Source organism: Malaya genurostris, chromosome 3, assembly GCF_030247185.1.
Source record: "Malaya genurostris strain Urasoe2022 chromosome 3, Malgen_1.1, whole genome shotgun sequence".
Classification (NCBI taxonomy): Eukaryota; Metazoa; Arthropoda; class Insecta; order Diptera; family Culicidae; genus Malaya; species Malaya genurostris.
The window spans coordinates 95720205-95737751 of NC_080572.1; the positions used below are offsets into that span (position 1 = coordinate 95720205).

At 36.7% G+C, this 17547-nt stretch overlaps 1 protein-coding gene across 5 annotated transcripts in view; it reads left to right on the top strand.

The window, feature by feature from the left end:
• LOC131438387 (uncharacterized) overlaps positions 1–16857 on the top strand; it is a 140994-nt gene extending 124137 nt beyond the window's left edge. For 4 of the 5 annotated variants that reach the window (XM_058608396.1, XM_058608394.1, XM_058608397.1 and 1 more), the window contains exons 8-9: positions 10279–10564; positions 16404–16857. In XM_058608396.1, coding sequence (XP_058464379.1) covers positions 10279–10564; positions 16404–16580 — 463 coding nt within the window. In that variant the 3' untranslated portion in view covers positions 16581–16857. The remainder of the gene's footprint in view (positions 1–10278; positions 10565–16403) is intronic. The other variant, XM_058608398.1, reaches the window with a different exon arrangement.
• Positions 16858–17547: the final 690 nt, after the last annotated feature.

The window sequence follows — 17547 nt, forward strand, 5'->3', positions numbered from 1 at the left end:
ACGAACGTTTCAAAAGTGGCTGTGAGTCTGTGAATGATGATGAGAGAAGCGGTAGGCCATCGACATCGAAAACCGCGAAAACATCAACAAAATCAAAGAATGGGTGACCGTAGACCGCAAATTGACTATTGGAAATATGACAGAGAAGTTTTGAGATGTTTGCGTGAAGCAATTTGCCGAAAAAGACAGGATTTGTGGGCAAGCCACTTGTGGATCCACCACGATAACGCACCGTCACACAATGCCACCACTATCCGCGAACATTTGGCTAAAAATGAAACGAATACCATTCAGCAACCACCGAATTCACCTGATTTGGCTCCCTGTGACTTTTTCCTATTCGGTCGACTCAGGAAACTGTGGTATTCTATTCAAAATTTGTCTCTTATATTTTGGAAAGAAACCAAGAGATTGTTTGTGCATTAACTAGTATAACATACAGAATGAAAAAGTGCTTTGCTCGCGTAGGTCATCCTTAAGAAAACGAAGTGGGTTCACTATTATATGCACTATGAACCCGAGAACCAGTATAATCGAAGTCGATTCGTACAGCCACCAACTAACATGACGTACAAACTCTACCAGTTTTTATTCAAATTTGGAAGATTTTATACAATTTTGCCCTAAGATTGGGAATAACGGTTTTGAGTCCAGTTTACCTCATTTTGTACGGTTTTTGTTTCGCTAGTTTAAATGACGGTGTGCAATATTTAACACACTTTACCCTATAACTTCTCAACCAGAAGTCGGATCCAGATGAAATTCAGGAATTCCGTATGGGACCGTGAGACGTTTTATTTGAATCTAAGTTTGTAGTAATCGGTCAAAACATCGCTGAGAAGAGTCTGTGAGATCCATTTTGGAATATATGACCACTATTTCCGGTGTTTCCGGAACAGGAGACCGGGAACCAGGATAGCCGGAATCGGTTTGTTTAGTAGCCTACTGATAATGGCTATCGATTTGTGTAGTTTTGAGACCAGTTTAGAAAATCTTTATCCTATAACTCCGGAACTGGAAGACGGATCTGGATGACGTTCAGGAATTCCGTATGGGACCTTTTATTTGAAACTAAGATTGTGAAAATCGGTCAAACCATCGCTGAGAAAAGTGTGTGAGATCCATTTTGGAATATATGACCACTATTTCCGGTGCTTCCGGAACCCGAAACCGGGAGCCAGGATAGCCGGAATCGATTGGTTTAGTTGCCTACTGATAATATTGAGCACACTTCACCCTATAACTCCGGAACCGGAAGTCGGATCCGGATGAAATTCAGGAATTTCGTATGGGTCTATTACTATGGGACCATGAGACCTTTGAAGACTAAGTTTGTCAAAATCCTAGTGAGATTATTTGACACATACACAAACACACACAGACATTGCTCAGCTCGATTAACTGAGTCGAATGGCATATGACACTTGGCCCTCTGGGCCAATTTTTGCTAGTCGGTTTTTCAAGTGATTGCATAACCTTTCTATATGAGAAAGGCAAAACGTTTCGAGGATTGGATCAAGCGCTAACATAAGCGTGTTACAGTCGATGGGCAGTACTTTGAAGGGGACAACATCAATTTGGATGAATAATCTTGTATTTTTAATTTAATGAATAAATTCCGGAAACTTTTTGTTGTAGGTACTATTTGATTCGATTTCCTGAAGGTTTGAAGATGATCGGATGAATGGTTGATTTTTTTCAAATATTTTCTATTGATGCAATTTGATGCACCCTTTACATCGGCGTTGGATACAAAAGCATCTCTTCACTAGTATTAATTTCGAGTATGCTAAATAGCTAAAATATGCTAAAGTACCCACTAACAAATTCAAACACTAACAATCCATTCTATGCTTCAACAGTTTTTGAATCGAATCGATTTTACCTGAAATAAATTCACTCTCTAAAATCTTCTTCCGAAGTAAAGAGACATAGTAGCATGCACCAAGTCTTACCCTACCGATTAACTGTTTAACTTTGCTACCTATTTTCAGTTGTTCTTCGGATGAAGTTTTGTGCAATGGAGCTCTTTTTTTAGAAACTTTTTGGAAAGTTAGAATGGAAAAGTTTAATTTTCTTTCGTTTTCTCACTTGAGCTGAACATTAATTACCTCTGTCGAGCAGGGTATAAGAAGGCGAAATTTGCATTTCATTTACATGTTCCAAAGAACAATTTGAAGAGCTTATTATACCAGAAGGATGCATGTCTGTAGTTGTCAGTAGAGAAATTATGTTTGGAAATTATTCGCTTGCTTTTTGGGTTCTATCTAACTGAAAAAGATATTTCGATAACTCGATATTTCATTGTATATTATATCGTGTTGAGTGCAGTTCACTTATTGGGTTTAAATTTGATTTTATTCAGTTATTTTGTAGAATAATCAATTCCGAAACTAGTTTCTAGTCAGTCGATATTTTCACCTACAAAGACCTTTTTATACTTTGCTTCTTTTTATTTCTACTGTCATTTTTATCACTCTAGCTATTACTTTACTATGTTAATAATTTAGCATTAGCATTAGAGACAGTCCTGGGTTGGCGGTTCAATGCATAGGGCGCTGTTCTTACAAACCAGTTGCCGTATGTTCGAGCCCCGACTTGGAAGGATTCGTAGTGTCAGTAGAATCGTAGCACTAGCCATGCAATGGTTCTGTACACTCTGAATCAGCTGCGAAGTCTGTTGAAACAGAAGGTTAAATTCCACTACAAGAATGTAACACTAAGGCTTTGCTATTAGAGACAGCCCATGGGTAGCTACTTCGTTATTGATCAGAAGCAATTGAGCTTGCAAAATGTTTTCCTAAAATACCGTGATTGGGAAAAGTAAGTAGTTTCACATTTTGTAAAGTCACGTCCGAATGCAGACCTATTTGGGAAGGAAGGTTTGCTAGTTTAGTACATGTTGCATTCCCACATACATCACAGGAAGGGGTGATAATACTATCATATGTTCATTGCTCTGGGCTATCGAGAATACGTTGAATACGTCAGAATCACAGAATTGACTTTCGAACTATCACACATTACATATGTACTACATGATTGCAAGAATCCAAACTTTCGATTGAATCATTTTCTGATTCAGAACAGTCTTGGCACAACGACCACGATATATTTTCGTTATGCTTGAATCTGATAATGCCGAAAAGCTATGCAGATGGCGCTTCGATCGGTTAAAGTCATTCAATTTTGGGCGTTAAATTAGCAGTGTCCGTCTCTTGAGCATTTTTTAGTTTCGCGAATCAGCATAATGTTAGAAACATAATAACACTTTTTACTAATCAACATACATACTTATCTTCGTTGTTCGAGACACACTGAAATTTGACATTTTGAGAGCAACACTGCATCATGCTCTCAGTGATGTCAACCCTCCTCCGAATCGTGACGTACCTAATTTGACAGATAATGTGGCTAGTTTCAAGATAGGTAGCATATGGAATCAAAATATAGAAGATATCAAATTGAAATTTTGTGGTCGAAGACATTTTGAGACTTTGTCCCAAAATGTCACATTGCATACTTTGTTTTTTCAACATTGATCTAGACTGTCTTTTGAAAAGGGTTAAGCTTTTTTAACCATTTTTTTTTAAAATAGTTATTGTTGATTAATGATAAAGCATACAAAAAAGTATTATACTAGAGATTTTTACAAAATCAATGAAATTTTGGAATAAAAATACTGGAAATTTCCATATCGAGTCCAATACTTAGAAAAAATGGCTTAAAACATTTAAAATCGATCTACAAAAAATAAAAACATTTTTAATTTTGATAAAATTTTGTCCCAAGTTAGGTGAATATGTTCCCCACAATCCGTTCAATAATTGCACTCTTAAGAAAACAAAAAACAGTTTACTTGTCCATATTGATTTTTTTCAGTGTCTTTTTATCGTAAACTAAGCTAAACTGAAAGTCATTACCGTCCAAGTATTCAATAAAACGCAATTTGTGAGGAAATTTTACAGAATATTATATCGCTAGTTGTCCGATATTTGCAAAAAGTGTCAGTAATGGACAACAAAAAGTTTTAGTTAGAAACACTTTTTGTCGTGAATACGACTTACTTTACTATGGGGCGCCTTTTCGAAATTTACCCTCTGAGAGAGTGATAAGTTTTTGATAGTGAATATTTCTTGTTGTATTTAGCGTATCAACATAATTTTGATACATGCCATCGGAAATATGATCACCAATTCATGATAACATTTTCAGTTGTATGGCATAATCACAACTAATTCAAAATTCAAGTTTTCTGAAAGGTATCAAAGAAAACAAACTCATGACGCCTATCTCGTACTTGGGTATGTATAAAAGGTTAACACTAGATATATTTCGTTTAATCTAGTCTGCGCAGTTGATTGAACAGGAAGTAAAGAAAGTGCATCATTTTGGTTGGTGTAGGTCCAGAGCTTAGTTCCAGTTCTAGTATTAAGAATTCAGTTTAGTATTGAATCAATTGCGGGACGTTTGCAGAACCACTTTGTCTTCAAAGAAGATCGATTGCGTCATCCTGCTACTGGTCGTTTGCATTAAAGTAAAATACAACAAAAAGTGAACAACGATGGGGAAAATTATGCAAAATCAGCTCTTCCAAATGGCTCTAAATGTTATCTAAAAAACTATAAAGATGGAAAATCGAAGATAAAAATTATTAATTTCGTGCACTTTTTGCAGTGTAAAGTTCGCACCAAACGAGTGCGAATAAAGCCAGCATTTGACTGCTTCGCGTTGTAGAAAACTGCTCCAAACAGTGTTTAATATCGAATGCCATGAATAAATCCGAAATGGAATAATCGACATCAAAATTCTGTATTCTGTATACTGCTATTTTTATACTCTCATTTGTTCCGCGTTATTTAATTGTGTGGTAGAAAATATTTTTTCGCCGATAAGTCAATCTTCAGTTTAATTGCACCGTTACAATTTATAAAGTTGCGAAATTCACGCAATGAACTAATACGAATGATTAACGGGTGGCAACTAAAATTTTGGAATTTTTTCGAGGACTGTATGCTTAGCAACAAACGAGCTAAGAGAAAAATAAGAGTGTGTATGTGTTAGCTCTCTCTCTCCTCTTTCTGCTAGTATTTTCTGGTTTGTTCATGCTTGCTCAGTTTTGCTCAAAATGCCGTCGAAACAAGAAGTATTTCGCGAGCGCATTGTACAGTTCTACGAACTGCAGAGAAATCTCGGTAAATAGTATACGGTACAACATTTTAAAAGCGAAAATGTTGCGGCTTCGACTCTTTCTCATATCCTAAATACCCCAACAACTGCTCGCAAGCAAGGTAGTGGAAGACCAGCCAAAATTATGGACGCAAAAGGACTTCGTTCTCTTTCTCGTGCCTTCAACATCAAGGATTCGCTGAGCCAACGGGATGCCACAAAAAAATTCAACTTTTCTCACCAGAACATCTGAAAAACGTTGAAAAGAGTCGGAATAAAGTGCCGAAAGAAGACACGAGCCCCGGAATATACTGACGCACATAACTCAACGCTGAAGTCCAAATGCCGCTGGTTGATTAAAAATTATTTCGGAAAAACTTTTGTTTGGACGACGAAAGTTATTTTCCTCTTTCGAAGACGCAGATTCCCGCAAACGATCGATACTATTCAACGAATAGTTCTACTGTACATCCGAACATAAAATATTAGTTTAAACATAAGTTTGAACAGAAAGTGATGCTGTACATTGTCATTTCCGAGAAAGGCATTTCTAAGCCATGGTTCAAGCCATCTGGGTTGGCAATCAATCAGGATGTGTACCAGAACGAATGTTTGTAGAAAGTTTTGATCCCGTTTTTTCAAAAACATCATGCTGATGGACAATACGTGTTTTGGCAGGATAAAGCGTTATCGCATTGCGCCAAAAAACACAATCGTTCCTGAATACTCATTCGATCCCATTTGTACCCAAAAACCACAACCCGATAAATCTACCTCAGACTCAAGAGATGCATTCGCAAAGTTGACAAGAAGGTCGTACAACGCTCCTGTTCCGACATCAAACGGAAGCTTTGCCGAACAACCGATTACGGACCGTTTTCAAATGTTCACTAATTTTTTTTCAACAATGGATAATGTATGTTTAATTTCAATCAATCAGATCATATTCAAGTATGTTTGTCTTTTTTGACAGCTTGAGAAAGAAATTCCAAAATTTTAGTTGCCACCCGTTATTATTTTTATTCGTATTCACGCCCTCCAGTTAGGTCTGTGACGTTAAACACCCGCTTTTTTCTTCTAAAAATGTCCCTCTTCCAATGCGTGGATGGCTGGCGTGTTTGTTGCAAATAATTATGGGATTCATTTCAGCTCCAGTAGTCATAAGTTAGAGTAAGATCTGCTGTCTCTGTTAGATAGATTGACTTTAAGGGTGAGATGAAAATAGGTGCATTCGTTTCGAGGCTTCGCGTCATTTTAAAAGTTGTATTGCACAGTTTTCAAACATTTTTTTTCTGCGATATTGCCTCTTATAGCCGAAGCAAAGATATAGTATTCGATTTTATCACAATTCGTTGATTGATAGTCGAGTAATTTATTTATTTATTGACCAAATATCATGGTGATTATTGGTACAATAGCCCTAGTAGAAAAAATGCCGAATTCTAAAATGAAAAGCTTGATCTTAAGAATTTGAATTCAAATTACAAAAAAATATTTATTTGAATGAAAATTTTTCATATCATAGACAATTACGTTCCCTGTCCTTACCTTCCTTAATTTTTCTAATAAAAACTTCTTGCAATCCAACACTGATACTTTCTGCTAATATCGGGTAACTAAAGGGTGTGTTTTGAAGAGCTTGCTAATTTCAAATTTAACTAAAACACATGCCAACATATGAAATGGCCAATTTTTTAATTTGGTAGATAATTTCTTGGCATTTAACATTTATATATGATTTCGGACATATGGCCGCCACAAAGGGTCATTATGGAGATCCGATTTTCAACCACTTTTTCAAGCATTTAAGATCAATGACACGTTAAATATTCATTTCAAATGTATCGGTCGTTGCTGGTTGATCACACGAACGCGGAGGCCAATTCAGCGGTCCATTTGTTCGAAATAATGCTGTCGTTGAAATGTTCTTTCAATAAGGAGTGTATCGAAAAGTAGTTAGCAACATTGATTATTGAATAAAAAAGCGAAAACATTCTTCCTCGTACACCTTGGCGTTAATTGTGCCCTTCGTGAAGAAAATCGAAGACCGCAAACCACAGGTACAAATTGCTTGCCAGATCAACACCTTCTGCCCAAACTTTTCAATCGCCACCGTGGTGTCAGCGTTGTCCAGGTCCTGGTACACCGATTTCGTATAATATTGCGGTCCGGGCAGCGCTCGAGAGTCTTCCTTGGCGTAGGTTTCGTCGTCGATCAGGATGCATCCGTCTTTATTCTGTAGAATCCGGTTATACAGTTTTCGCGCTCTTGTTTTGGCCTGAGCTTGCTGTACCAGGGATTTTTTCGGCACCTTCTGTTTCTAGTACGTTTTCAGGGAGTTCCAAACTTTGATCCGTTCCATCATCCCGATGCAGGTGTTGAACTGCTTGGCCAAATCCCGCGTCGAAGCCGATGGGTGTTTCCTGATGTACTCAACCACTTTTAAGTCCCGGCCGGGCTGGCTGGGACCCGCTTTTCTACCGGATCGGGGCAAATCCTTCATGGAAAGGGTCTTACCGAACTTCTCGATAATATTTTTGACACTGGTGTGGTGCGCTTTCACCCGTTTTGCAATTTCGTTGTACGTGACACAACTTTCTGAGCACCAAGTGTGCAGAATTTTCTTTCGCGTTTCCGGATCAATTCGACTCATCATTGAAACGATAAACCATACCGAAACCAATCGATTGCGCAGCTGTTATTGACATTTAAACAACATGTCATCGTAAAACACGCTGCAAAAAATTAAGCCATTTCAGAGTAATAACTGTTTGAATGTTGCTTATCGATACATTTCTTAAGTTGATTGCTTCGGCCGCAGTATGACAAATGGCACCATCCTGTTGAACCCACATTTCGTCCGCATCCATATCTTGAAGATTTGACAAAAAAAGTCATTGATCATGTTTCTGTATCCGATTTCCATTCACAGTAATGCGTCGTCCTTCCTTTTTTTAAAGAAATAAGGACCGATGATTCCACCAGTCCACAGACCGCACCAAACAGTACATTTATCGGCATGCATAGGAAATTATTAAAAGGCGTTCGGAATATCTTTTCTCGAAATATGGCAATTTTGCTTGTTGATGTATCCATCCAACCAAAAGTGCGACTCATCACTGAAAATAATTTTGCGCTATTAAAAAAAATTTAACTGAACATTGATTTTGAAAATAAATTTCCACGATTTGGAAGCGTTGTTTTGAAGTTAATCTATTTATGATGATTTGCCAAACAATACTGAGTAGAGACGTCACTTCGCACTGTCAAAACAACTTTCAGAGTAATCCTTATTGAAGAAACAAACCTTTTAAAAACGCCCGATCAACATATCGAAACAAATCGAAATCGATTAAAAAATTGATTTCAAAATATTTTTTTTCAGTGTAGGACTCAATTAAGAATTATTTCATTATTTTTCGATGAAAATTTGACTGATTCTGTGAAAATCATTAGTATAACACTGTCATTTTTCGACTATAGCTTATTTTTATTTTACTAAATTGGTTGAAAAAGTTTTGCTTTTTTTTTTTTTTCAAAAGACAGTCTATGTCAATCATGGAAAAAACAAAGTATGCCAGCTGCCGTAAAAAAAATTGAGTTTTGAAACACCCTGTTCCAGGACGTATGCACAAGTTTTAACGCCACGAAATAGTTTTATACAAAAATGACGATGAATCACAGAAAATAATGTTAATAAATTATGGAGACTTTCGCAAAAACCGCATTTATTTCAAGGCGATTAGTTATAATTCATATTTTTATCCATACATTCACGATAAAAATAAAAGCGCATGAAATTTCTACGTTCGGAAAAAGCCTCAAACTCGTAAATAAAATCTAATAAATTCTTACTGATTCCATTCAAAGCAGACATGACAAACACATAGTCAAGAAAAATATGACCAAAACGACAGTTTATTCATAGCGGAATTCATTCCATCCGAATAAATTTAATGTTGATCGTTAAGCTGGTTTCAAAATTTTCTTGAATTTGGAGTTTTAACGCAGGTTTATGCTGATTCTTCACTTTGCTTTATAAACCTTATGAAGAATGGTCCACTTAACAGGAACATGCTCTTATAGAGGTTTTCAGTAGGCTTTCGTGGAGTTTAAAGTTTTAATGCAAGATTTATTATGTAGCATTGAAGACAGCTACAAGTATTTATTAATATTAAAAATGTTACTTGGGATATTGCGTCCAGATATTAAATGAATCAAGCTTTGGTATGAATCGACATTACGAATAGTAACTACAAATTCGATTCCGTAACTAAATCAATCCGAAAAACTTCAATTTGATTAAATTGATGGGTAATCTGTTATAAACAAATAAATACAATCGAAATTGTAAAGAAATAGCACCTCGTATTCAAGGACCAAACTAGATAATTCCCGTTCAGTAAATTGGAATTTGTTTTACGGATCACGTGAAAATTAACTTCTTGTTCGATATCGATTACTGTAACTTATGAAAAAAGTATTTTACTAGTACTCTCATAATGATACTTTTGTATTGTAAACTTCGGGTTTGCCTCATTATGAACGCAGTTTCATGCGCCTTGTCATCAGAATAACAACTAGCGGAAGGAATGCAACCATAAGTTGCAAATTGTTAACAATAGATAATGCTGTTAACACAATGTCCGAGTCAAAGACGAATTTAATAGCAACAAAGTTGCAGTGCTCTACTATTTCTAACTATCAAGTGCCAAAGTTTTAAAACTAATTTTCGGTTCTATCCGGAAGTGTTAGCTTCAGTGTGTTTTCGCTAGCAAACACGTCGGATACAATACTTGAGTAGTAGTTGTAGTCTTTGCCATGTATCCAACACAGACAGTTCTGTTAGTTTTAGATTCGTAACAGTCTTTTAGAGTTCCGTTATCCTTGAAGAAACCAAAATGAGTTGAGTCTTGGTAGTATCGTACCTCTCTGCAAATAAATTTATCTTTTCTCGTTTTCGGTTTCGCACGCCAGCCTCAATGATATTTGCTAAAGTGCAAATTAAATAGTTTTAACGAAAGATAATTATTTATTCAATTATCACATCTTTCTTTTCCGGCGGTCGGGACGATGCGATTCCTCACATCCACACACTGTATGGTGTAGCAGTTTCCTCCCTGGAATCGGCCACCAACGAGATGCTGGTGACGCAGGTGGTGGCACTGTCGGAAAAAATCTACGGAGAAACCAGCGACCACGACACCGAGCGCGATATCAGAGTCCACCACAGCAGCGGCAGATTTGGAGCGACGATGGCACTAATTACGTAACGGCAAATATTAGCATTTTTCCGGCCAATGGGAACGAGTGTCGACGGGAACATCGGGACTATCTTCAGCACCAGGGCAATCTGTGTGCCGGACCGGTAGACAGAAGTCAGACGCTGGATGTGGTAAGCTTTGTTGAGTTTTGTGTCCGGGCGATGTTAGTTTTGTGGGAGGTTTTTGGTTATGGTGGTGGTGGTGGAAGAATTCCGAATGCATTTGGAAAGGGTTGAAATACAAAGTTTGGCTGGGGTGGATTTGTTTGTTTTGTTAATTCTGAAATTAGTTTCGGCATAATTTGCTAATAACTTATTTGATTTGTAAGACGCGTAGTCCGATCCTTTCTTTCGTTCTGTCAAGGATTTCTGTTTTTGAACTATGAGTAGCATGCCATGCAGTGATGTATAGTTTGAGAGTCTCTAATATCTACTTCAAGATAAAACGACAGAAAGCTCAATCTTTTATTTCATTTTAAATTTAGAATTTTAAACGGTTGTCATTTAGTTGTTTAGTAAATTAGAAAATTTTAGCCGAATTCTAAACAGTGGAGACACTCATTCATTGTCTACTTTCGTCTATAACAAAAAAACTGTTTTAATCCATCTAGTGGTGTAATGACGCCTTTCTCATATATAATACTGGGGTATTCTATTCAAAACGTTTCTCTTATATTTTCAAAAGAAACTAAGAGATTGTTTGTGTATTAACTAGTACAACATAGAGAATGAAACAGTTCTTTGATCGGCCATCCATTTGAAAACCAAGTGGGTTCACTATTATATGTACTTCCAGCACCGAAATCCGAGAACTGGTATAATCGAAGTCGGTTCGTACGACTACCAATTAACATGACGTAAAAACTCTACAAGTTTTTATTCGAAACGACGATATAAATTTTTGTTGTATCCGAAAATATGCAGTAGTTTTTAGTAGACCTTTCATTTGACCCTAAGATTGGGAATAACGGTTATGAGTCAAGTTTAGAACAACTCCGGAATCAAAAGTCGGATCCAGATAAAATTCAGGAATTTCGTATGGGACCGTGAGACCTTTTATTTGAATCTAAGTTTGTGGAAATTGGTCAAACTATCGCAGAGAAAAGTGAGTGAGATCCATTGTGGCATATATGACTACTATTTCCGGTGCTTCCGGAACCGAAGACCGCGAACCAGTATAGCCGAAACCGGTTTGTTTGGTTGCTAACTGATAATGACTATCGATTTGTGTAGCTTAGAATTTTTTTACGTCTTTTTTTTCGCCGGTTTAAGTGACGGTGTACAATATTGAACACACTTTACCCTATAATTCCGGAACCGGAAGTCGGATCCGGATAAAGGTCAGGAATTTCGTATGGGACCGTAAGACCTTTCATTTGAATCTAAGTTTGTCAAAATCGGTTAAGCCATATCCGAGAAAATTGAGTGTACATTTTTACTCACTGCAGAAAAGTTCAGTACTGATTTTTTGCAAACGCGGTTCTCATTGAAACTATATAAATTTCAATGAGAATCACGTTTGCAAAAATGGTAAAAAATCAGTTCACTAGCGAACATTCTGCTCGATGATATTCAAGAAAAAATTTGAATATATCTGATACGATTCTCGACCAGCAAATATTTGGGAAAATAATTTTTATAGTCTCAACCCTTTACAGAATACATGATGAATGAATTCGCCGATGAACAAAAAATGGATCTTCCTGAAAATGTTCAGTGTGCATTCGGTGCTACCGTGGTGGTAAAAAAATATCATCAATAAAAGCAGCAAGTGTTGTGATTAATAACAATTATAATGACAGTAAAAACAATCACAATGACAGTAAAAACAATCAAAGGCGCAACGTTTAAATGTTTCAGACATTCTGACAATGCTGCGCTCCTGTTACTTCTATGAATAAAATTCATGCTAGAAAGCATTTTATTGAGTTTTAGGGGTTACACCACTGTAGAATTTTAAAAAAATCGGAAATTTTTTATTCATTGCAAAAGGTCATGTATGATCTTAAAAATAATATTCCAAAAAATGAAAAGCGGGTAAAATTTCTAGACGTCTTAATTTCGAGTTTTACCGTGAGACTCCGACTATTAAGGAGTGTATCGAAAATAAGCTATCCACATACATTTGTGTTGTACGCATGTATTTGTGATGGTTTTTTATGCTCAGATCACAGCATGCTGTGCGTTTGGCTGTCAGCTTTCGTTTGTTTACTTGTTTGTGCGGTTGAAATTCTGCGTTTTCAAAATTACGCGTATTGAAAAGGAAGTGAAAATTAATGTTCTGGACACATGGCTAAGTGATAAGGCTATTACTATGCGATAATTGGCGAAGCGATTTGGAGTTCATCATGCCAGTGTTAAAACCATCATTAATAAGTTTGGGGAACACTATTCTTTGGATGAAACTACCAGGAAGAGGCAGAAAACCCGGTTCTTTCAACCCGAAACTGGACCAGAAAGTGGTATCTCTTATCATGAAGAACAAATCAATGTCAATACGCGATTTGACCAAAAAAGCAGGAACGAGTGTCGGAATGATCCAGCGTATCAAGAGGCGAAACCACCTGAAAACCTACAAGAAGCAGAAAATCTTGAACCAAAGTGTAGAACAGAAGAAGTGAGCAGCAACAAGGGCTCGAAAATTGAATTCGCTTCTTTTGCAGTGTCCGGATGCATGCGTTTTGATGGACGATGAGACTTATGTAAAGGAGGACTCGGTTTTTGAGTACAATACTTTACTGTCGTCGTTGGGGAGGATGTGAGCGATGCGAACAGGTCGATTCAAGTGGAGAAATTTGGTCAAAAGGTACTGGTATGGCACGCAATATGTTCCTGTGGTTTGAAGTCAACCATTTTGTACACTACCGAAACTATAAATGCAGTAATCTATCGATCTGAGTGGCTCCAGAAGAGATTGCTGCCTTTATATAAGAAGCATAGTACACCTTCACTGTTTTGGTAGGATTTAGCGTCGGCTCACTATGCCAAAACCACTCTCAATTTCCTTGCAGAAAAATATCAATCCACCAAATTGCCCTCAGCTTCGACCCATCGAACGTTACTGGGCAATCGTGAAGAGGGTCTTCGAGAAGACTGGTAAGGCAGCTGAGAACATGAAGGAGTTTGAAAAATTTTGGGTTCAAGCGTCCAAAAAATGCAATACTTGTTCGGAACTTGATGAAGAGCGTTCGATCAAAAGCTTGGAAATTCGTGAAGTAATAACTTAAATTTCATCCGTTTTTCATTTTGCTCAAGTTTAACCTCGTACAATAAAGGATCAATTTATAGTTTGAATAAAATATCGTTTTTTATCATAATTTGAAAGAAAAATTTGTGGATAGCTTATTTTCGATACACTCCTTATACTCCGAGCGCCTTTTGTGTTCAGAACCACGTTTTTTGAGCTGACCGGAAACATAAGAAAAGTAAATCTTGACCGATCGATTCAAAAATTTTACAGAATATTCTCGATAGCTATTTCCACAGAGGTACGTAGGGGTTTTTGAAAATTGTGAATTTTTTTTTATAAACAATTTTGTGATAAAAAAATGCGGTTTTATTTCCAAACGGCTGCCATTTTACAGAAAATCAATTAATTAAAAAACACCTCTATGCACAGTGTAATATGAAATTAGAAAATGTTTTTTTTTTGTTCTAGATCGACAATTGCGGGAGCTGAATTTCCGGTCGTCAAGATGCAGCACTTTCGCGGAAATGCCGCCAAGCCGCCATTTTGTTTTTCAATTTTTAAAATTGATTATTTTTTACCTTTATCATATAGAAAGGTTATGCAATCACTGTGAAAACCGACTTTTGAACCGCGTCCCGGAGGGCCGAGTGTCATATGCCATTCGACTCAGTTCGTCGAGTACGCAAAATGTCTGTGTGTGTATGTGTGTATGTAACGTTTGTTTGCACTAACTTTTCTTGGAAATGGCTGAACCGATTTTCACAAACCTAGATTCAAATGAAAGGTCTTGTGGTCCTATACATAATTCCTGAATATTATTCGGATCCGATTTCCGTTCCGGAGTTATGGGGTATAATGTGCAAAAAATGAAAATATGTGTTCTAACTTTTCTCATAGATGGCTGAACCGATTTTCACAAACTTATGTTTAAATGGGAGGTCCTGTGGTCCTATACGTAATTCCTGAATTGCATCCGGATCCGGAAATATAGGGTAAAGTAATGGTAATAATTGTATACTATCACTGAAAAGGGCGAAAAACCATGAAAAGTTTTCTAAATCGACCTCAAATCTTCTCTAATTGATAGTTTTTATCAGTAGACGGTCAAACAAACCGGTTTTGTTTATTCTTTCAAGAATCGAAAAAAATTATTTTGAAGAATACCACAGTATTATATATGATAGTATGATTGATATGAGAAAGGCATCATTACACCACTAGGAGGATTAAAACAGATTTTTGTACTTAAATATACATATTAAAAAGTTCTTTTTACAAAATTCGGATTACTCCATTTTTTGGATCCCTAAATAATTCCCCAAAAAAGTCTTTAGTGTCTTAGGATCGTCTTACTAGTCATGCAATCATCATTATAATCACTGTTTGGAATGTGGAAAAAATATTGTTGTTCATATTGACCACCCTACGTGCATCGAAAATATTGCAGTCATTATTTATCAGTTGCGAATTTATTCAGTAGAGATTTTATTATTGCTGAAAATATAATAATTAAATCTTGCACGAATCACTTCGGTGTCGAACTGAAGCGTAGTGGATTTCGATTATCTCTTTAGCGATATTTCTGTGGGTGAAAATTCGCATTACGTTTCGCTGCCATGAAAAATTACCTGTGAACTTCGAGGTTCGGAGTTTTGTGGATGCTGGTTTCATAAATGAGAATCTCGGGAGTTTTTTTTAAACAATCTCTTGAACTGATTTTTTCACGGGTGATACTGAAATGATTTTTTTCTTATCATGATCATGTTGGATTGGGCACAGGTACAGGCACAGTTTTAAGCATTGTTTTTTTAACCCACCACACACTAAAGAGCTTCAATTTGTGGAGGCTAACAAAAATTTATACAAAAATGAATTACTGTTGACAGTTTGTGGAACAATAAAATAATGATGGGTTAGTCGATGCCTTTCACGCAGCCCACCTGGGTTCGATTCCCAACAGGCAAATAGGGTCAGTAAGTTTTCCTGGCTCGAAGAGCGAATGACCTTATGGTTAAAACCTGTATATTCGAAACAAAAAAAAACGGCTGATGAATGAAACTGCAGAAAAGTAGGTTTGAGATTAACATACCACGGGAAGGGACAGGGACTCAAGCGCAACTTTTTTTCCTCTGAGAAATTGTTTTGCCAATTAAACTACTCTGAATGTAAAACACAACTCAGAGTGCAATATTTAACACACAATCACCAATTCCTGACCCTTCTTGTGAATTTGTGTGCAGTTCAGTTTGCAGAGATGGAAACAGACGATATATAAACATTCAATTCTCTGCTTCGCCCCTGCGGCATCATTCCGGCGAGAGAACAGTTCACACAACAATTTATCAATTTGTATTTGGTTTGACGTAAAGTCGCACTAACTAAGTACAGATGATCCTACAAACAGATTAATAAAGTTAGATGAATTAGTATTTACAAAAATTTACTTCTAGGAAAATAAGATGCATCCAGATGCGGGACTCGAACCTATGTTCTTCAATCACCTAGTGAAAATTGAATCACCCAGCGGTTATGTGAAATCTGAACATGAGCGGAAGCGCTGTTCAATTGGGTTGGGTACAGATAGTAATTCTAAAGAAACCATGAAAAAGGAAAATCAAAAATCCTACGGATGAGGGATGGAAATCAGTCTCAGATGAGGCACGTTATGTAACTAGTGATTGATTCTCTAATTTGAAGCAAAATGCATCAGAAAACCTCCTCCAATTATTACCAATATACTTGAAAAAAAAATTTCTAATGTTCTTTCTTTACTCATTGCAGGATTTTAGTGGATCGCCCCTGATTTGCATGGAAAGGGGTCTCGACGGCCAGGTACGCGTTCAGGTGCGAGGCATTCTGACGTGGTCAACCGACATCAACCGGGCTCCGCATCTATTTACCAACGTCACAACGTACCGGAGTTGGATTGAAGATGAGCTGTACAAACTAGAACCGTAGCTAAGCGGACTGTAGTTGTAACCGGAGGGGTGTAGAATGACACATCCGTTGGATGAGTCTAGATTGAGCAATGGGTGATATGCGATAAGTGGAAGTTAGGGCAATAAAATTGCATTTACTATTTTAATAGAAGTTTTGTGAATTTCAGATTTAGTAGCGATATACATATTATTTAAGTTGATCGAATTTATTCAGGTATTTACACAAATCTGTAAACAGTAGATGGCGAGACAGCAAGAATGTATCGTATTTGATTGATGAATAAACAACATTTTAAACGAAGAAATCACTTTTGCTAGACATCAATGATCGTTTGACATTTAAACAATAGTGTATGCTGTTTGTAAAAAAAGCTGCTGTTTGAATTACTTAGACCAGTGGTTCTCAACCTTTTTATCTAGTGGACCCATCTTGAAGCATCGTTACTCGCGGCGATCAATCACATGTCGAATTCATTTTCTGCTGAGAATATCATATTTTTACTTTATTTTCAAAATTACATTGTATATTTCGAATAGCATAAAAGGAAAAATACAAACAAGTTGGAAAATATCCCCAAGTAGCAATTGAAACTTGTTAAAGTTAGCAAGTCTAACATGTTGGAATGTTTTACAAGTTTTTTGAAGAACGGTTATTTTTGTTGGATATATTAGAAAATTGATTTCACACGGCTTTGTAACAAATGTGAAAGTCATTCACGTTACTGCTTCGAAAACCTGAGTTCCAGAACGGTTTTTTTAACTGAGTGTAGAATAAGTTTATTTGAGCAGTTCCAATTCCGGTTTCAACTTAACAAACATTACTGCTGTGAACCATATCAAACAAGAAACTTGTTGCACATCATACAAGCAAAGATGATCTTCGCTGCAAGAAGAGTTAAGAAACACAATACAATAACAATGTTTGCTACTTGGGACGACAGTACAGTACGTCTTTTCATCTATCAACTGAAAATCGAACCATGAAA